This window comes from Meriones unguiculatus, chromosome 1 (assembly GCF_030254825.1).
Source record: "Meriones unguiculatus strain TT.TT164.6M chromosome 1, Bangor_MerUng_6.1, whole genome shotgun sequence".
Lineage (NCBI taxonomy): Eukaryota > Metazoa > Chordata > Mammalia > Rodentia > Muridae > Meriones > Meriones unguiculatus.
This window is the reverse complement of record NC_083349.1, coordinates 10542434-10563796: the sequence shown is the minus strand read 5'-3', so window position 1 is coordinate 10563796 and position 21363 is coordinate 10542434. Positions and strand designations below refer to the sequence as shown.

The window sequence follows — 21363 nt, the reverse complement described above, 5'->3', positions numbered from 1 at the left end:
TATACCTAAACTTCTGACTTGGTTGCAATGAGCCAACCTGCTTCTTAGGAAACAGTGGGGAGTTCTTTCATACCTGTGGTCTGGTGTTGCCAGCCCCTCGACCCATGTGCTTGGAATGTGGCCATTTATCCCCTTTCTTGCTTAGTGAAAAGAAGGAAAGCCTACTGTCACAGTCTTATGTCCCAGCTTGAATGCTCGTCTGGTTCTAGGCTGCTCCGTGCTGACTGACAAGATGAATACGTGTATGACCGTGTGATGTGAACTCACCGCCACCTTACTTCCCCCTCTGTGACCGAGGGCACGGTGGCCACCTCCAGGCATCTCATGTGGACCTAGTAAGAATAGAGGGATTATTACGGCCTTTTGTTTTCTCACAGGGATAACCTGTCAATTATATGAGCCATGGGCCAGTGAGGACTTGGGGTGTGAAAGGATGAGCATTTGGGGCCACTCAGGAACCCTTCTCTATGCGTCAGGGGCTCAGGCAGGCAGCAGGTGCACACTAGGAGTGCCTCAATATCAGGGTCTGAGGTGGTCCATGATTCCCCTTCAACCCAACCTACCTTTCTGAGACAAAGACAAAAGCATTCTCTCTGCTCTGGGCTCTCAGTGCGTCCTGAGATGGTGCAGGTTTGGTGTGAGAATGCCACCCACTGTGCTGCCGTGGTTGGTGGTGAGGGTAAAGGAGGAAGATGGACACAGCTCCGAGGCAAGCATGTCCTTCGTCAGCCTCTCACTGGAGAAGGCTGGCTACGTGAGCCTGTGTGGTACAAGAGGATCCCATATGTCCGCGCCCCTGCCAAGCAGTTAGTTCAAAGACAGCCCAGGAGCTTGGGTTGTCTGTGATGAAAGCTCGTGACCATAGACAACTTGAGAAAGCTCCAGCTTCCAGCTCTGGTCACAGCCCATTGCTGAGGAAAGGCAGGGCAGTAACTGAAGCAAACTGAAGCCGTGGAGGAATGCTGCTTACCGACCTCCTCCCACGCATTGTCCAGTCTGCCTCTTACAGCATCCAGGACCACCAGCCCGGTGGTGGTGCAGCCCACAGTGACCTGGGTTCTCCTGCACCAGTCCTTGGTCCAAAAAAAAAAAAATTCCCTGTAGCTAAGAGATGGAAGACTGAGGTGAACATGCGTGTGCAAAGCCTCCTGCTTTGGGTACCCTGCTAGTGCCATAAAGTCCACACGGCGCCCTGAACAGCCTGCGTTCCCTTTAGGATCTGAGGGAACACCTAACCTGTGGCAGCAGCAGGGACCACCACATTCTCCAAAACCTTGGACAGCCTCCGTGAGGGATGAACAGATCAGAAGGAAGGAGACATTACCCCCTCTTGGACTAATGGCCTGGACTGTACAAGCCTCTGCAAGAGGGGAGAGGGGCAGTAGCCCTGGCCAGAATTCTCCTTGTCCATGCTGTGGGGCTTAAGTCGCTATCTAACCTGAAAGCTGTCCTGTTTCAGTTTTAGTTCATTACACTTGTCTCCTTGACAAGGAAATAGGCCATGCCCCTTCACGAAGTCACGGTGGTATAGTGTCCCCACACACCTGGGGCCAGAGCCTGAGGCTGTGTGGACTCCAGTCAAGAAAAGGAGGCCAGGAAGAGCAAAGGGGCCCCCAGGCAGGTGACCCCGAGGGGAACAGCAATGTTGATGAGGTGCCGCTGTGCCAGGCCTGCCCGAGTGGACAGTTGAAGGGGAAGGTACCCGGATGAGCTGCGTCCTGGAGGACCAGCAGAAGTAACACGCTGAGAACGCAACAGAGAAAATGCCACAGGGTACCACAGGGGGTATGGACGAGGGCCATCCCTATCCACAGAACGGCCTAGCCTGTGGGAAACTGACCAGCCATGGCTGCTCTGTGTTCCTTTTGGAAATTTTTCTCCCAAGCTTCGCCACACTGCCTGTCTTCATTTCCTCACAGGACAGTGGGCTAGGGCTGCCTGCTTGTCTTGGGAGTTCTGGAAAAGACATTTCAGAACAGAGACACACGCATGTTTTTCCTGTTTTACCTTATGCTGGCCTGTTTGTTTGGAGGCCCAGTGTACTTGGGAAGGCGTGGAAATGGGCCTGTGCGCTGTGGGGGGGGGGATGAGCCTGCTGTGTGGCCTCAGTCTTGGGGCCCTGGGTTTGACTTAGAGGTAGCAGGCTACACTTACCTCCATATTGCCTTTATTTTTATTTTTAAGTGGTGCCTGGGTTATTAATATTACTGTATTTTGTGCGTGTGTGCGTGCATATGTGTTCGTTCACATGTGAAAACCATGGGACAACTTGGCGGGGCTCAGTTCTCTCCTACACTGGGAGTCAAACTGAGGTCATCAGTCATGGTGACAAGTGCCATTACCTGCAGCACCAGCTCACTGGCCAGAGTTTGACTTTTTGAAGCAATTCAAGTGAGTTGCACAAATGCCCCTAAGGGTCTTAAGAATGAAGTGAGCTCGTGTCCGAGGCTTGCACAACAGCCATTAAACCTGTGACCTAGGGGCACTCCCACTCCCCCGCTCCCCTTCGCTGGCGAAGGTGTGTCATGTCCTTCCCCGGACATCACAACTGCTGCCACCAGACTTGTGTGTTCTCTGCTTGTCTTGTCTTTGACCACTGAGATGGTCAGGGTGTCCCCTCAAGGCCTTCACACAGTGCGCTCACTGCACTTTCCCTCTCTCCTTCTAGGTATCCGCCCCCAGATCATGAACGGCCCCCTGCACCCCCGCCCCCTAGTGGCACTGCTGGATGGCAGAGACTGCACTGTGGAAATGCCCATCCTGAAGGACCTGGCCACTGTGGCCTTCTGCGATGCACAGTCCACTCAGGAAATCCACGAGAAGGTAGGTTATGTGCCACCCTACCCGGATGCCTCCAGGCCAGGCCATGTCAATAAACACGGGGGTGCCGTCTTTAGCATTCCTTAGCCCACGGTGCCACCCTCCAGGCCTTGCTCAGCACAGCTCCATACTGCCACGTCTCCCTCCCATACTTCCGCTAAGGCAGTCTCTGGGATGCCCGGGGGCTCTGACCTGTGATCTCCTGTCCCCACCACAGGTGTTGAATGAGGCCGTGGGCGCCATGATGTACCACACCATCACCCTTACCAGGGAAGACCTGGAGAAATTCAAGGCTCTGAGAGTGATAGTGCGGATTGGCAGCGGCTACGACAACGTGGACATCAAGGCTGCTGGGGAGCTTGGTGAGTCAGCCATGCCGGTTACCTGGGAGCTACGCTGGGTGGGCACAAGGCGTGGCAGCTGTCCCCAAGGCCAGTTCGGGGGGGAGGGGTCTCATTTCCATTTTCCCATGCAGCTGTAGCTTCACCCCGTCGCAACGCTCCTAGCAGGCCAAGGGGCTGAAAGGTCTTGATGAAGTAAGCAGTAGACTAGTGAGTTCCTCCCCAAGAGGACCAGTCAGCCCACCAAAACAAGCCTGGCACCCATGCCCAGGGGCCTTCCCAGAGAAAACCAGAGTGACAGGTAGAAAGCCAGACTCCAAGGTGGAATGCCTGAGTGTCATAGGGAACTCACTGTTCCTACCCTGAAAGGCCCAAGACATTGAACCTGGCCATAAGGGGTCATCAAGAGAAGCCTCAGAGGCATAATAGTATTTGGTTGTGCCTGAAGTGTGACACCCTTTATCTGTGAGGCTTAGAAGACCTACCTCAGGATGGCTGGAAACCCAGGCTTTGGCTACGACAACAGCCTAGCCATGGTATCATGCCCATAGCCTGGGCCTGGGTTTGCCACCTGCTCCTGCCTCCTGCCTCCCCGAGTGCTCCTGGAACTCCTAGGACAGGAAAGCCCTGTGTGTGTCATGTCTCACACAGTCCTCTCTGCAGCAGGCCTGAAGCCAGTCGTAGCACAGGGATGTATGCCTGCTCTGCAGGCGGCTGAAGCGGCCCTGATCCAACTTCCGCTTCCCCGTCTGCACCCGCAACTTGGAGACAGGTGGCACTTGTTTCATCTCTATACATTTAAGGCTTATTATGTACCTGGACCCCAACATAAGAACAGGGCAAAGAGACCTGTATCCGGTGGCACCAGCCCGTGTCATAGCACATTCTTGCGACAAATAGTAGTCCTTCAGTTCCAGCCTTTCCTCCAGAGTCCTGGGGAATGAGGCTTCCTCTGTCCTCAGCTAATCACCCACGTCCATTTCAAGCTGCCGCTTCTCTGAGCTCCCTTACAGCGCACAGGTTCAAGCAGTCTGCGAAACCAGTACAGCTCAGGAAAGATCCTTGACGGTCTGTGCGTCTCGCCCTCCGTGCTTCAAATCCTGCCAGGGTAGAGCTGGGGCCAAAGTCCCCACTGGGTTCCTCCCTGCTCCTGTAGGCCTCAGAGCAGGGGCTGGAAAGGGAGGACTTGGCAGTGAGCTAAAACTTCACCTGAAGGCCATGTTAGATTTGGGTATAGTGGTGACGACTGCATCAGACAGAGAGGGGCCCCACTGAACAAGTGACCCAACCCTTGACTCCGGAGTAGTTCTCCATTTCTAACATGGTACCTGGGGGTGTTGGGGTTTAGCTCTGGGCCTGGCCATTCCCCTTGCAGGGATCGCTGTGTGCAACATCCCATCCGCTGCGGTGGAGGAGACGGCCGACTCCACAGTCTGCCACATCCTCAATCTGTACCGGCGGAACACGTGGCTGTACCAGGCCCTACGAGAAGGCACGCGGGTACAGAGCGTGGAACAGATCCGTGAGGTTGCCTCGGGAGCGGCGCGGATCCGTGGGGAGACCCTGGGCCTCATCGGCTTTGGTATGTGCGTCTGGAGATGGATTTGGTGCGTGGGGAGGGAGAGGGTCAAGAAGAGTTAAGAGAACCTGCTCAGAGGCAAGCTCTGCTCCAGGAGAATGTTTCTCTGTTGCTGGTCAGTGGCCCAGCAGGAGAGTGCCCTCAGCTGTCACTGGAGAGGATTGTGCTGGGTAAATTTCCCTGTGGCAGAGGGTAAAGGGTTGGCTGTGTGGTGGAGCAGGAACCTGGGCCGTGGGACCTGAGGGCTCTTGAATGCAGATGGCACCCCCAGCAGTGACATGAAACCACTGGGATTCAAGCCTGAGGGTAATGCCGGACTGTGGTCTTAAATTTCTTGTGAGAATGGGGCAACACAGGAACTTTCTGGACCTGGTTGTTGCTATGGAGATACTTGAGCAGAGGCCCTGGGAGTCCCCAGTATGTATGGGAGGAGACCAAGGGAAGTCTGAGCAGTGATGGGGGCGGGCGTGTGCTCCTGTTGTAATCCAGGTGGACTCCAGTAGGACCCCTAGCTGATTGCCGCTACTTCCCAGCGAGGATTTATTTGGCTTTGCTGCCTCCACATCTGGTTCTGTCACTAGAGACTAAGGCAGCATCAGGGGATATATGGTTGCCACCTCTTGAGACTTGAAGGCAGCATGAGGAACACATGGCATAGTTTGATTCTGGCTTCCAGAAATTTTCCCAATTTGCATCACCTTCAGCTCAGGGCTAGCAGAGGGTCAAGGCTTCCGAGAGGAAGCTTGAAAAGCGGGAACATTTGCCGGCTTGCTCATCTCTCTGTTGCCCATGACCCCCAGCCTCTGGGGCAGTCAGGGTCTGAATTCCCGCGATCGAATGTAGCACCCTCTGCTGGTATCCGCCCATGCTTCCTGTGGCTCTTAAGCGGCCATCTGGATCTAGAAGCTTGGGATGGTCTCCGAGGCTGGGTGGCCGTGGGCTGCTCTGAGCAGCCAGGTAACTCTCGGGAAGCTCCTCTCCTTCCAGGGCCCTCAGATACACCCACCTCGTGAGCGCTTTACTGGAGGGTTGGTGTGCTGAGCGCTGGCTTTCAGCTTCCCCAAGCCCTGTTGCTAGCTCCTATGTATTCATGGCTACTGAGGTCTCCCTGGCTCCCTGCACAGATCCGACTCTGTGGCTCCAGAACTATAGTGGACAGACGGGAGGAAGGCTGTTCGCAGGCTGCAGTTAGCTCTAGCTGGATGGGGTCCGAGAGCATCCTCTCGCCTCTGCTGAAAAGCAGCGGAGAGCCTCCAGTGAGCCTGAAGCTGGGCCTGAGCAAGGCCTCTCAGGCTGCCTGCCGTATTGATAAAAACCATCTCGATGTTTGCCTGTCAGGATTTGCGTCTGTTTTAACTTCCCATACAAGGTTTTAGATGCCATTACGACCTGTCTTAATGTGCTTCTATTGAAAACTGGAACACTTCACGCCGTGTCCCCTTCGCGTAGAGCCCACGCTTAGCTGGATGTGTGCTGCCGCAGTAGAGGTTCCGGTCTTCGCGTGGTCTGTGCCCTTGGGTTTTCTGCCACATGGACATGTCTTAGTCAGAAGCTCTCTGGGTTGAAAGTAAAAGGCAGTGAAGAAAAGATGAGACACCCCCACTGGAAATGGCCCTGTGGGTGCAGAGTGTTCAGACCCGGCTTGGGGATCAGGCACCTTCTGTGGCCCCAAACCTGCAAAGGGTTCAGGTCACAGGAGAGGACGCCAAGTGCCCAGTTAAAAGAAGGAAGCATTATTCTCTTGGACAAGGACTACCTGATGGGGTCCTCAGTCCCATGTTCTAAGGACGCCGCTGGGTTCCTGTCACTGCCACGCTTCCTGCCTCCTTCCACTGTCCCAGTCCTGCCTGCTCCTCTGCCACACACTGCAGGGTGGCTAGTCCAGCTCGTGGCCAGCTGTGTCATTAAGGGAAATGACACTGAAACTGCAGCTGGCTCTGTCAGAGTGGCCTTATTACTCCTTCACAGTTAGATGAGAGACAGATCCAAAACAGCAGGTGCAGTGGTGCACACCTTTAATCCCAGCACTCGGGAGACAGAGGCAGGCGGATCTTTGTGAGTTCAAGGACAGCCTGGCCCAGAGTCTAGGAAACCCCATCTCAAAAAAACAAAACAAAACAAAACAAAACAAAAAAAACATCAGCTACTTTCAGGCATCTTTCCTTCTGTCCTTATTTGCAAACACCTTTCATTTCTGTGGGTCCAGTGTGGGTGTGCACCTGCAGCAGAATGCATTGGAGGTCCCGTTACAAGCGGAGCTGCTTCCCCGCTACTGAGTGGGTCACACTTGGCATCACACCGACCCCTGCCCACACATTTGAGCAGGTTTTGTTGTTGTTTGGGGACGGGGAGGTGTTTATCGTTGAGTTGATTTTTGTCTATTTTTGAGACAGTGTAGCCCTGGCTGTCTTGGAATTCACTATGTAGACCAGGCTGGCCCCAAACTCACAGAGATCAGCCTGCCTCTGCCTCCCAAGTGCTGGGATCAAAAGTGTGCACCACTATACCTGAGTCAAACAGGGTTTTAGATGAAGATGTACTTAGTAGTCTGCCTAGTTGACTCCTATCCAACACTCATCAAAACCATTTTGTTTTTTAAGCTAAAAACTGGTAAAACGGGAAGTGCTGTCACGGGGGATCTGTGGGTTTGAGCAAAGGACAGCCACTGTGTGGTTCAGAGTGCCTTTCTGACCTGCTCTCTGACATCCATTATTAATTTGGGGTTCGTGGACTGAGGGCTGGCACTGGGCATCTCTCAAGCCTTAGGGCAGTGGAGTTTTCACCATCATCAGTCCCTGTCCTCCCGAGAGGCAAATCCAGCAGACATTACACTAGAAACACTGATCACATTGAGAGCAACAAAGAGTAGCACTAAGATGCCTGCTGCCCAAACAAAAATGAGAGGAATGACAGGCCCCGGGGCTATTGGTCCTGTTTGGACCTGAGGAAAGGACACGTGGCATCCGTTAGAACATTATAGTTGGGTATTGGTTTGGAAATGTCCATGGTAAATAATTATTTCAAAGAATCCTTTGGGGCTGGCTAGGTGGTTCATCAGCTAAGAGTGTGTGCTGCTCCTTCAGAGGGCCCAAGTTTGGTTCCCAGCACCCACACGGGCCAGCTTACAGTTGCCAGTAACTCCAGCTCTAGGGAGGAATTTTTTCAGTTGAGGTTCCCTCCCTTCAGCTAACTCTAGCGTGTGTCAAGTTGACATAAGACTAGCCAGCACAGATGCCTTTTCTGGCCTCTAGGTAAGATCTACAGACATATACATAATTTAAAACAAAAGTTTTGTTTTGTTTTGTTTTGTTTTTTGTTTGTTTTGTTTTTAAACATCATCACTGCCATGGAGACTCATTCCGCTTTGGCATGGTACCTTGGTAGCACTTCCCAGCAAGGATGGTATCATATGTCAGGCTATGGAGTGGGGTGGGGGGACGGCGCACAGATCTGCAGGCCCTACTCACCGGGACACTCTGTCTCTGCACAGGTCGCACAGGGCAGGCGGTTGCTGTTCGAGCCAAGGCGTTTGGATTCAGCGTCATATTTTATGACCCCTACTTGCAGGATGGGATAGAGCGGTCTCTGGGCGTGCAAAGGGTCTACACCCTGCAGGATTTGCTGTACCAGAGTGACTGTGTCTCCTTGCACTGTAATCTGAATGAGCATAACCACCACCTCATCAATGACTTCACTATCAAGCAGGTAACCTGAAAGCAGGTTCACCCAGACCAAGCTTACACCCTGCCAGAGTTTACAACAGCACATAGGTTCATGGGCACAGTGAAGTGCAGGGAAGTGTCCCTGGGGGAAAGCAGTAATCGAGGTCAGGGCCCAGCTAGCTCCCATCCGTCCCTTCAGGCAAGCAAGTGCAGCTTGTGACCCTGATCAAGACTTCCCAGTGAGGCAAGTTTCTGCTTCTGAACTTCTGGAGCCTGTGGGAACAGGACTTTTAAAAAGCAAATATGTCTGGAAGTCTGTGGTGCAAGGCCATTTTTCCTGGCTTGTAGAGAGGTCCCCAGAACCAAACAGAACACACAGCTCTTAAAATTGAAGGTGTTTATGCCGGAGATGAAATGGAATTCTTAGGCAAGAGATGTGCTTATGTGTATAAAGAAAAAAGAAAATTACAATTAAAAAAAATAATTCCTGAAGGCAAACCAAACAACCAGAGTGATCTGGGGAAAAGTAACTCAGGGCCCATGGAAACAGTGACATGGTTCGAGCCAAATTCCGAAGCAGCTTCCTGCAGAGGCCACCAGACACAGAATTTGTGTGGTGCTGTGCCCTTCCCAGATTTAAACTCATAGAAATAGATTTGTACTCTTGGGAGAAAAAAAACCAAAAAACTTCCTAACCCCTTGCCCTGAACTGTCACCCACAGTTGAAACACCAGAACTACAAAGCTCCTAGCTTGCAACTGTTAAGCTTCCATTCCAGAGATTCCCCGTTAGAACAGTGAGCTACAGCCATCTTCCCTTTCCTTCCGCAGATGAGGCAAGGAGCGTTCCTTGTGAATGCAGCCCGAGGTGGCCTGGTGGATGAGAAAGCCTTAGCTCAGGCCCTCAAAGAGGGCAGGATACGAGGAGCCGCCCTGGATGTACATGAGTCTGAGCCCTTCAGGTATGTGTGTGGCTGGGTATGCCTCTTCCTAGCTTCCTCCCAGGAACCTGGGAGGCCTAATTCCGAATCTGATCCAGCATTTGGAATTGGAAGCACTTCCCAAGACAAGTTCCTGGGTAGACAGTTCTGCAAATGGTGCTTAGAGGAGTCACTGTTTGGTTCTAGGGACTCTGCAGGACTGTGGAAAGATTCCTAAAGGACACGAGAGGGGAGAGGCAAAAACAGCAACATAGCTTTGATCTGTAGGCTCTGGAGTATTCATTCTGACTGGAAGGGATCTCTCACGTGGCTTTTTATTTTTTACTTTTTTTCTTCCTGTCTGGCACACCTGTTCCCATAGTTGTGGGAACTTGTTTGCCAATTCCCAACCCTAATGAACTCTGACATGGGGCTTCCCTGCTCGCTGCTAACACACAGCTACTGTTCCACATGGCCTCCAGGCCTCCCATAATGAGTAGTAATTGTATTAAATGTCTCCCATTTTTACTGAATACATTTCCATTCGCCCCAGCTTTGCTCAGGGCCCACTGAAGGATGCACCAAACCTCATCTGCACGCCGCACACAGCCTGGTACAGTGAACAAGCATCACTAGAGATGAGGGAAGCAGCTGCCACTGAAATCCGCCGAGCAATCACAGGTGAGACCCCCACCCCCAACATGGTGCCACTGTCTCTAATCCTGCTGGTTAGAAGTGGCTGCTGAGTTGATTTTTATATGACCTCTGAACTAATTTCAAAGAAGAATCCAGCTCCCTAATTACAGAGGATAGCCAAAGACAGGCAAAAAACAAAACAAAACCAAACAAACACTCCTTAGTGGCTAAGGCTGAAGCCATGAAGTATAATAAGAAAGTCCTGTTACCTTAAAAATAGACAGACGGCTCAGCCTGAGTTCAATTCCAAGAACCCTCTGACTGGCAGGCACGTGCCACTCTGCACACACTAAGCACATACTTAAGAAATGATGCCTATGATTAATTACAACCCTCCTGCTATAGGTCGCATCCCTGAAAGCTTACGAAACTGTGTCAACAAAGAATTCTTCGTTACTTCAGCTCCTTGGTCAGTCATTGACCAGCAAGCAATTCATCCCGAGCTCAACGGTGCCACATACAGGTGAGGAGAAGAACTGAAGTTGTCTGGGCCTGACAGCATAAAGGGGATGAGGCAAGAAAAGCCCAGGCCTGGGGGATTAATGTAACCTGGGCCCTTAAAAGAAAATCAGCCATTTCAATGTATGTTGTGTTCTATTTTCAGTGCCTAAAACCGGGGGGAGGAGGGGGTGTTAAGACAGTGTTTGTGTTGCCCTCACCGGCTTCAAAGCCCGAGTATTGGGGTTCTATGTGCATCTATTGCCCATCAGCCCAGCAAATTGAAGGTTCCGTAGTAGTCACCTGGAGTTTAAGGTCACAACCCCAGCTAGCCTGAGCTCCACCAGAGCCAGCTACAGACTCTGCCTCCTCTTGAAAAATGACACCAACATTTCCTGGTTTGACTCTTCTGTCCAAGGGAAAAAAAACCTTCTAATATGGAACAAATACACTTAAGGGTTGCTGGATTCCCCCTCAACCATTATTGCTGCCTTCTAGGGAAATTTATCGATTCCACTGCATATAGAGAGGGACGAAGCCACAGCCTTCTAAGAAGGTGGCATTTGGCTCTCTGAACACTTGGCAACATCTGGGGCCAAATCATCCTTTACTTTGGCTGATCTATGCACTGTAATGTTGAGATGGTCCCACATTTCTAGCCATGACAGCTAGAAATGTGACAAGATGTTGTCACATGTTCTCTGTTCTAGTCCTAATACTTGAACAAGCTGGAAGGATGGGACTTGGCTTAGTTTACATGAAATGAAAGCTCTGAAGAAACATGCTATGTGTTTGCTTCCAGATCATATGGCTGTCCGTTCTACCCAGTCTCATCTTTGTTTTTCTGAGGCTACTTTGTTCTTTTGTGACACAGTTCAACTCTAGTCCAGGTTAGCCTGAAACTCACAGAAACTCTCATGCACCCTCACCCCCTTGCCTTGAATTAGGAGGTTGTCTTGAGTTTTGGTGAGTCACCAGGCCAGGACCAATCTCTTCTTCTCTGCCCTCACACAGATTTATACACAACATAGCATCATAATCCCCTGTTCATTCACATGAGTGCCCACCCTTAAGAGCCCCACTCAGTTCCTTCAACTCATAAGACTTTCTTGCTCTCTGGAACATTCCATGGTATGTAAGGGATCAGAGCTTACAAGACCCTTAATTGAACAAAGGCTTTTAGAGATGCTGGGGATGGGGCAGCTTCTGCAGTGTGAGATGGCCCATCCTTGCTACCAGTTAGAAAGGGTTGGGAACTCAAACAAAATCAGTTAATACATTGAGTCACATTGAGCTTAAGAACCATATGCTTTGTAGACAGCTCATCCTTACACACAAGGCACTGGAGCACCCACAGCACCAGTCCTCCCCTCTTGAGAACAAAGGACCAACCAGCCTAGTGAGTTAAGCAGTCACATCAGTGACCTAAGTGGCCACATAAGGGCCACAAGTCTGTTTTTCAGTTCTGGAGGCAGAAGTCTCAGCAAAAGACATAACTACATATTGGGAGGAAGGCTTTCCGCACTCTCTCATTTACCTCAAAGGTTCCATTTCCTAGTATGTTAGAGATCAGCATCTAAACATAGGAATTTAGGGAGAAAACTAGTAAAATAGCCACATTTAACTTTGAGTACTTTGTGAAATATGTAGGGAAATCAGTCATATAACCTGATATCTTTCAAAAGCAACCTTGAGTCTCAGTAGCACAATGTGTTTGGCTATTTTTAGCTTGTTTTCTTTACAAAATCCACGAAAGTATGTACAGGTAAATACCTTCCTGTTGCCTTAAAACCAGTCCAACTGTAATTAAAACTTCAGTTTGTTTCTTTGAACCGGGTACCACAGTTTCATATAGAAATCTAGTTTCACCTTGTTTTGGTGTTAAGGCTAACAAACCTTTGTGTCCAATATGATTGGAAGTGGGGAAAGGCTAAGTTTTTGGCACGTGTAGCCTGGACTTAAGGCTGTGTTTCTGTGTTCTCAGGTACCCACCAGGCATTGTAGGTGTGGCTCCAGGAGGGCTTCCTGCAGCTATGGAAGGGATCATCCCTGGAGGCATCCCGGTGACTCACAACCTCCCCACAGTGGCACACCCTTCCCAAGCTCCCTCCCCCAACCAGCCCACAAAACATGGGGACAATCGAGAGCACCCCAATGAGCAATAGCAGAGAATGCTGGAAGGTAATCATTCAGATAACTCGGGACCAAGAGACAGTAGAAAATGGATAAACTAAGAAGGAATTTGATGTTCTTTAAACTGATTTTGGACATCACTGGCATTGCAGTGTTAAAGCTACAAGAGGTAAAAAACTGAAGATGGTTTCTGCTTCCGAAGTGTGGAAAGACTAGGACGTGATTTATTAACGACCAACTTCTGTTATTGTGTGTTAAGTTTTTCATCTGTGCATCAAATCACAAAGAATAAATAGAGCTTTTCCTTTATCAGTCCCTTGGGCACAGCAGATCCTGAGCAACTTGCTCTAGAATGTTGCATCAAGAGCTCCGAATATCAATAAAAAATTGAGAGGAAATCCCCATCAAGACTAGTCCGTTTGGTCTCGAGGGGCTGGCTGCCTCCTTTGCTGATAGGAAGATTAAATTGACACAAGATGGGGAGGCCGTTGTGTGCCTGTGTAGACATCTACACAAGCAGGATTGAAGAAGTAAAAGCTCCTGTACAGAAGGATCTCACACCTCAGCAACAAAGTTGGTTGTGAGTTCAGTAAACCCTCCGATGATGCAAAAACAAAAAAACAAAAAAAAAGGAAAAGAACAAAAAGAAAAAAGTATTAAGTTTCACAAGCTGTTTGTACTCAAATATATTTTCTCAGTTTCAGATCCTCAGCTATTTTATTGAGTGGAAAGTCTTGGACAAGAAGGGTTCAAGAAGAATAATGTTGCATTTCCTTATGTCTCAGGAAACACTTTTTATGGTAACTTGTCAGATTGTCTATGAACAAACCCACTTTTTTAGACATTGATAAATTCTTTTCTTCACGTGATATTTTATACAAGAACACTTCAGATGTGCTATTAGATGTGACTGATTTTAACAAATCCTATTAGATTTGTATCAGCTAGTTACATGTTCTATTCATAGTCTTTTGTGAATCATTGCCTTTTTGTTTTTAAAGATGGCCTATTTTGAGCCTTTGTATAGGTACATTCCTGTTTTTGTGACAAAAGAAAACCTTTAAACTGTCCCAAACAGAAAAATAATGGCTATCAGAAGTATGTTTTGTTTTAGTGTGAGTTACCGTTACTGTATTTGTTTATTGTAAAGGTGGACATTTAGCGTTCAGTGCAGTTTTCAATAAAAAGTAATTAAAATTCTGTTAAGTCCTGACATTTAAGTACATCTCACCTATGTAAAACCTAGCCCTTGAGATGTCATCACACTGTCAATCAGCCAGTTCGCAACTCTTATGGTGATACTGGTGACAGTGTCTGACCTCAGAGAAGTCCAAATTAGGCAAGCTATCCTGAAGTGCTTTGGAGTGAAGTCAATTCCAGAAACAAAATTGGTCAATTTTTTTAATATGCCCCAAAATAGGAATCCTTTTATCTTTTTTTTTTTTTTTTGGTGGGGGGGAGGGATAACCTAAGATAATATTTATAAAGTGTTGCAAAATAACACAGTGACCACAGACTAAGAACTTCCAAGTTCTACTTACCTCCTGAAGTAGCATTCAACACTTTTTAAGTCCCACAATTCCAAGTTTCTAAGTCTTTTCTTATCCCTTCCCACATTTTTCTTTTTTTCTCTCTTTTTTTTTTTTTTTTTTTTTTTAATGAGAGAACTGTCTTGCAGTAAGCCTATCCAGCCTGCCTTCTTTTCAGGAGGGTGCTCTATCTTAACTGCCCTATAAAATGACCTCATTTGGCAAACACTACCTTCACAATCACAGATCTTGTCAAACACTGACAATGAAATAATACTGATGAAGGAGAGGCCCCCACGGTCCACATAGCAGTATTTTACTTAACATTCATTGTGTCCAACATAGTTAGAGCCTAACAGTCAGAAACAGAAAAAGTCAGATTTGAATCCATGGTGTACCTAGGTTTTGTTTAATTAAACAGTCCTTTAGAAATGATTATATATAAACTGACTCCAAAGAACGACAACATCAGAATAAAAACGAAGTACTGGTTTCATCCTAGAAAAAGAACCATAAAGTCCACGCAGTTATAAAAGTATTACTGTCCAGAGTCAGTCTAAAGAGACCTAAACCTGTCACCTGGCCATGTATAATCTTTGACAAAGGACAGCATACATTTTCTTGGGACAATAATTATGGCTGTTGGTTTAGTTCAAGAGCTTAACATAGCACTGATTAACAAAAATGTTGGCATTTTCACAGCCAATCAGTCTGCTATAGAAACTACTGAAAGCCCCATTCCTGTCTTAAGAGCCTAAGAAATAGAGCTAATTCTTTCCCACAGGGAAGAATGTGCTACCAATCAAACTATATGTGGTCAGGGTCACCAGTCTTAAATAAATAAGCAAATAAATAAATAAATTCAGAGGGAACTTGGGAAAGGGCACTGAGCCTGACTGCATCACAAGGTTTGGGTGCCATGCAGATCCACCCAGAGACCAATTTTTCCCTCACAGTTCTCTGGCTTCGCTTAACTGGATCCCTGCTTGCTTAAAAATCAACTCTACACATGGAGAACAGCTATTCCAGATGCTATAGATGCTAAGTACTCAGAATGACAGCATTCTACTATAGACTTGGTTATCATTCACTATTTAAAATGAAAACCACATAGTCGATTTGTAGGAAAATCTTAACCACTGGAACAGTAACATTTACCAGTATTGATACCACAATTCACTTATGGAGTCACCTACTGTGAAAATTCCTTTCTCCAGTTTTTGCATGCAGTTCATCTTGGGAACACCTTGTTATTGAGTGTTCACAAGAGACAGGACTAAAGACATAACAGCTCGTAGATATTTTTCTCTCTTTAGTATTCCAATACCATCTCATCAGAAAACAAAGATTTAAAGGTTTCATGGCCTTTTCATTAAAGGGGGAAGAAATGTGCGTATTCGCTACTTTGCAACTGCTTGCCATGTCAGTCTAAGTGCTTATCAGGACACTGTTGTGTTCCTAAGGAGGTCAGAAATGTTTACCCAGTACTAATATATGCCTGAAGTGGTCGAATAACACTTCATGTAAATTTTTTCTAAGATTATAGTTTTAACTTTAAATAATGGCTACAACTAACCAACATGCAAAAATTCTCAGACTACACAGAAATTGATCATACAATGCATTGACCACCTCACTGCATTTAAAAAAAAATCTTTATTCTGTACTGAACTGTATTCCCAATCAGCCTAAGCAAAGGCATACAGGATCTGCTTAGAGCAGAGCTGACAAAGACAGTACGAGTCTGAAGACCCATCTGCATGGCCCCCTGAGAGCAGAACAGTTGAGTTTAAGTAACTGTCACACAATCCGCCCAGTGACAAGTGAGCCTGCTCCCTTTCCGTTCATCCAGGGAATAAGTGCACAAGTGCACCTGCCCAGAGTCAAGTGCCCCCTTTACAAGGCACTCTTCCAAACAAATAAATAATGAAAGGGGAAAGGGGCAAATCAGAAAACTTGAAAACAACAGAAATCAAAACCCTCTTAAAAACAAGAGACGGTATCTATGTAAAGTTCACCTCCCTCCCCCCCCAAAAAAAATAATAAAAGCTAGTTTTTCTTGCCGTTTGTTCCTAAGGATTTGATTTTCATTTTATTGGGCACAACAGGAACTAAATTATTAATAAAATAAAGGCTTGTTTATTTTTATCTTGCCATGGATAATTTGTACAAAGTTTCCAAATCTCTGAAACAATGGAAAATGGGTCTTTTATGGTGGGAGCAGGATGTCAGGTTCTAATGAGAGTATCTCAAAGGTTTATCTGCCATGTGCTTTTTGTGAGTGCCCATGCTGGGAAAATGTTCTCAGTAACATGAAGATGCTGGTGCACTTTTGCTAGTACACGACTTCTTACACAACCACATGCGTTTCATAGACAGATTTACAATTTGAAAGAAAAAAGTTCTGTCAATAAAATTAGGGTGGGTTTTTTTGTTTGTTTTTTGTTTTGTTTTTTTTTTTTTTTCCTTTTTTTACAAACTGTAGTTCAACCAAAGTTCTCCATCTCCTCATGCAGATGCACTCATTTTCTCCAGTGGGTGTGGAGCAGAAAGATACTTGGGCACAGATCCCACAGGGTCTGGCTCACTCCATGCTGCATATTCTGCTTTGAAAACCACACAAACTTTGGGCCATCTCAGACCTGATGCCTTGGTCTTTTTGCTCCTTAGGTGTGTTTGTTTTCATTCATCCTCGTCATCCTCATCTTCCTCTCCATCAGACAGGGATGTACAAGGCCGGATCTGTCTGTAGCGGTCAAGCCATTTTTCTACCATTTGTGTGACCAAGGGGTGGTTTCTCCGCCGGGAGCTTTTCTGCATGGCCACTAGAACTCCCCCTTCAGTCACACAGCAGTCCAGCCACTCTCTGAGCAGTCTCTCTTGCTGCTCCTCATTACCTAGCTTTTAGAGAAACATGAAAAAAAAAAAAGGCAAAGTAACAGCAGGTGAGACACTTGGTAGGAATAACCTGCACTGCTGTGATAATGAAAAGCAAAAGCAAACAGTTTGACTCTAACTTCAACCTGGGTATCATTAAAACCCAGGTTTTTTGTGGTTGAAATTAAATGAGGAAATAGCCTTCCCAAAACTAGAGTTACAACACCCTAGAAGGTAATTTATTTGACATGCCCCTCACAGAAAATGCCAAAAAAGGTAAGTTCATTGATTAAATTACATTTGAGCTGGAATTGTACAAGTTATGGCCTATGAATTCTTTTCCTTGATACTGTGCTTTTAAGTGTTTTGTGGGCATTACTAGAATATATAATAAACAGCCAATAATTTTCTAGAACGTGGGCTTTCTTGGTATTCTTTTATATATCCTCAACTAACTCCCTGTCTGGTCACTCCATATACCCCTATGTCTATTCACTCAGATGCTCTACAAGCCCCAATGGGCTATGTGTCCCCTCAGCTCCTTTGCTCCCCTTACAATGACTTAAAATTCTCTAGCTGAGTGTGGTGGCGCACAACGTAAATCCCAGATAGGCACTGAAACTGAAACCCTGTCTCAAACCCAGACAAACTCGACTAACACTGAGCGTCCCCCCTCCCCCCAGCCTCTTTTTTAAGCCACAAGACCAGTAACCAGCCTGCTGCCTTTTTAATTTTGAAAAGGCAAGTCTGAAAAATACTGACTGGTGCTCACAGAAAAGTTCCTATCACCATTCACACATGTAGTAAGTCCCTTAGCACTACAGATGCCACTACTCCTGCAAGGACCAGGCTGGTCTCTGGTCATTGCCTTAGGTAACAAAAGACAACATGCTACTTACCTCCTGAGCAGAAAGGAAGTGCACATGGAGGAGCTTCCTTTCACTGTCAACCAGAGGCAAAAATGTGATGGTGACATCATCATCAGTGTTCAGATTAGCACCAGCACCTCGGCTGCCATACCCATCATTCTCCATGGCAACCAAAGCAGAGAAGTGGCCCCTTGTATAGCCCAGAGCAATTGGACTTTTCCAACAAAAACTCTGTTCCCACAGCAAAGGCAGATAAACTCCTAAAAATAAGAAAGAGCACAAGGAGCAAGTGCCTATCCAGCCACCCAACCCCCACAACCACTGCCTTACCTCCTGAAATCCAGAAGCTACTTTGCCTTTCCCATTATTATTACTTTGCAGCCCCAGCTATATATTCATAGTAAATAAGACTACTAGGGTACTCTTGAGCAAAGGCTTACCTTGAAACCGAGTATAGCCTAAAGTTTCTCCCCGGAAACTCTTATAATATTTTACTCCATAAACTATAATTGGTCGTCTGAGAATATGCGCAAGTACAAAAATGTGTGTCTGTTCCAAACTTGCTCCGGGCTGTACACACAAAGAAAAGAAAATAATTTAGAACACATTTATTACCAGTCCCAAAAACTTCTGTGTAAAAAAGCAATACTATTTTCAGTGGACTATCTCAATCCAGAATTATTATAGAAATCTCTGGTGTCTATGTATAAGTACTGTTCATACCCAAACAGATGTAGACAACTGTTTTGCGGTGTTGCATTTACTCTCCAATCTCAGCAGGTTCAGATAGCAAAGGACACATCATAAAATGACAGAATTTATGTTTACCGTGAAAGTCCTACCTACAACAAAGTTCTGAAGATAGCTTTACTGTGTACAAAGTTAAATCGATCCATCTCCAGCTACAGGCACTCTAATAACACATGGCCATAAGGTACATTATTTCACAGATCAGCCACTGTGGACCCTGCATAAATGGCCCAAGCAGAAGGAACTTTGTGTATCAGGTTTCAATGAACCTGGCTAGACAAATAGTTATTTTTTCAGGCTGCAATTTTCCCCAAATAACACATGAATGCAGTCATGAGGGAACAATCTACAGAATTTCTTCCTCCAAGCCTGACAGCTCAGTTCTATCCTTTAATTACCTGCTGTGAGCTTGAACCCAACAACTGGAACTACTGTGGAGGGCAGTAAAACAACATAAAGCTTCTGACACTGAGGGAAAACAAGCAAGCAATCTGGACTGTGTAATGCTTGTTAAGTCATCATTAGAAGTTTTGTTTCTGGTGTCCATTACCCTTAATTAAGCAGCACAGTTCCACACTGATGAGATATAATCAGTACCTAGAACACAGCTGATTTCCAGCAAGGCAAGCATTCTTTTTCCACATGATTTGATCAAACAGTCTGAAGAACTCAAGAATATATGGATTACCACTCTTTAACAAAACAAAATATAGCAAAACTTGATGCAGCCTTACCTGACTAGCTAGAGAGAGTATAAATGCCCAGTCTTCTTGCCACTGTTCTTCCCTTAGTGAAAAATGTAAACCGAAGCTCTGGGAATACCACGATTCCCAGTCTTTCCAGCGAGTGTAAAACCTAGCAAGCAAAAGACAAAAGAAAAAAAAAAGGTAAGTGCTAGCTTTGAACCAGCATTATACTGACCGCTCCAAACATTTATTAGTATAGGGTTTTTTTTTTTTTTTTTTTTTTTGGCAATTCCTGTCAAGTTAATGTTTACATTCTGGTAACAGACACATTTTAGAGTATCTCCAACCAGAATCAAATTCACTATCTAGTTAACTCTAAAAGAGTGAAGAAACGTTTTTATTTTCATTTATTAGTATATTGGTTTAATAAACTCAAAAGCCAGGCATGGTGCCACATACCTATAACACTACAGAATTTGCAGCCAGCCTGGGCTATGCAGCCAGACTCAAAGATGGTCAAAATGTCATTTGAGGTATTAGACACAAAGATGCCACATTTCTCTAGTGATGTATCACTCACTATACTATGTGTGACTACAATGCCTCATAAACATCCGACTGTGTTCTTAAGAATATCAAGATCACATGTCCTCATAGGACATGCTTGTAATCCCAACACTGGGGAGTTGGGAATAGGAGGATCAAGAGCTCAAGAATCACCCTTAGCTGTGTAGAGGTTTAGGCTGTAGAGGTTCAAGATCTCTGATCCAAAAGCCAAAACTAATAAATCAGTATCCCCATCTGAGATTTCTTTATGTCAATAAAATCTTGTGATTACATGAAACTCTAAAAAAATTTTTTTAACTAGAAAAACAATTCCTTCTTTATATTTAATATCCTTTAAAACATTTCTCATATAATAAATTAGGCAAACACGAAAATCACGATGGGTCACTGGGAGACTGAAGCAAGAGTAAAATCTATTCTATATCAGGTACACAATTAGAAACAGAAACTGGCTGTGGCAGCGCACACCTGTGATCCTCGTGTGTGGGGAGCTGAGACAGCAGACCTACAAGTTCCATTATCAGTCAAGGTAACCAGCTGGAATTCAAATAAGGATTTCACAAACTGACACATAAATCAATAGGGAAAAACTAAAGGTCTGAAAACAAATCTTACTTAATGGTCAAATTTTAAAAATTTAAGACCAGAACTGTCATGCAGTCTTCTACAACAACCAGCAAAGCCCTCTGAAGTAAAGACAGCCACTTAAACTTGAAAAAGCACATTTATGTTCCAGGGAAAAGAAGCAAAAGACAACACTTCAGCAAAGAAGAGTTAAGCACATTTTTAAAGTAATTTAATAAAGGGTTCTGTAAAAACTAAGCTTATAAATGTCAGAGTTTCTAAAACAGGAGGATTGTGGTGGTTTAAATAGGAATGGCCCCAAAGTCTCATGTGTGTGAATGTGTGGCCCCTACGTAGAGGCACTATTGGGTGATGTGGCCTTGTTGGAGTAGGAGTAACCTTGTTGGAGGAAGTGTGTCATTTTTGGGGCAATCTTTGAGGCCTCCTATGCACAAGCTATGCCCTATGTGGCACAGTCTTCTGCTGCTTGCAGCAGCTCCTTCTCCAGCAGCATGTCTGCTTGTATGCTGCCATGCTCCCCACCATGATGAACCTCTGAAACTGTAAGCCAGCCCCAATTAAATGTTATCCTTTGTTAGAGTTGTTGTGGTCACAGTGTTTCTTCACAGCCATAAAACCCAAACTAAAACAATGTTTCAGAGATTTCTTTTTTTTTAATATTTATTTATTTTTATTATGTATACAATGTTCGGTCTGCATGTACACCTGAATGCCAGAAGAGGCACCAGATTTCATTACAGATGGTTGTGAGCCACCATGTGGTTGCTGGGATTTGAACTCAAGACCTCTGGAAGAGCTAGCAGTGCTCTTGACCTCTGAGCCATCTCTCCAGCCCTGAGATTTAATTCTTAATTGATTAAGAAAGTATTTTCGGGTCTGGAGAGATGGCTCAGTGGTTAAGAGCACTTGTCT

General features: G+C 46.2%; 2 protein-coding genes across 15 annotated transcripts in view; one reads left to right on the top strand and one right to left on the bottom strand.

Annotated features, from left to right (window-relative positions):
* The window catches only part of Ctbp2 (C-terminal binding protein 2), a 126684-nt gene extending 112896 nt beyond the window's left edge, over window positions 1-13788 (top strand). For all 13 annotated transcript variants that reach the window (XM_060381305.1, XM_021652566.2, XM_060381298.1 and 10 more), the window contains 8 exons: window positions 2669-2823; window positions 3038-3182; window positions 4537-4743; window positions 8231-8445; window positions 9233-9363; window positions 9875-10002; window positions 10363-10480; window positions 12440-13788. In XM_060381305.1, the coding sequence (XP_060237288.1) occupies window positions 2669-2823; window positions 3038-3182; window positions 4537-4743; window positions 8231-8445; window positions 9233-9363; window positions 9875-10002; window positions 10363-10480; window positions 12440-12620 (1280 nt within the window). In that variant the 3' untranslated portion in view covers window positions 12621-13788. The remainder of the gene's footprint in view (window positions 1-2668; window positions 2824-3037; window positions 3183-4536; window positions 4744-8230; window positions 8446-9232; window positions 9364-9874; window positions 10003-10362; window positions 10481-12439) is intronic.
* Window positions 13789-16233: 2445 nt separating this feature from the next.
* Zranb1 (zinc finger RANBP2-type containing 1) overlaps window positions 16234-21363 on the bottom strand; it is a 53392-nt gene continuing 48262 nt past the window's right edge. For both annotated transcript variants that reach the window (XM_021652573.2, XM_021652574.2), the window contains 4 exons: window positions 19348-19468; window positions 18304-18433; window positions 17894-18123; window positions 16234-17018 (listed from right to left, as the gene is read on the bottom strand). In XM_021652573.2, coding sequence (XP_021508248.1) covers window positions 16800-17018; window positions 17894-18123; window positions 18304-18433; window positions 19348-19468 — 700 coding nt within the window. In that variant the 3' untranslated portion in view covers window positions 16234-16799. The remainder of the gene's footprint in view (window positions 17019-17893; window positions 18124-18303; window positions 18434-19347; window positions 19469-21363) is intronic.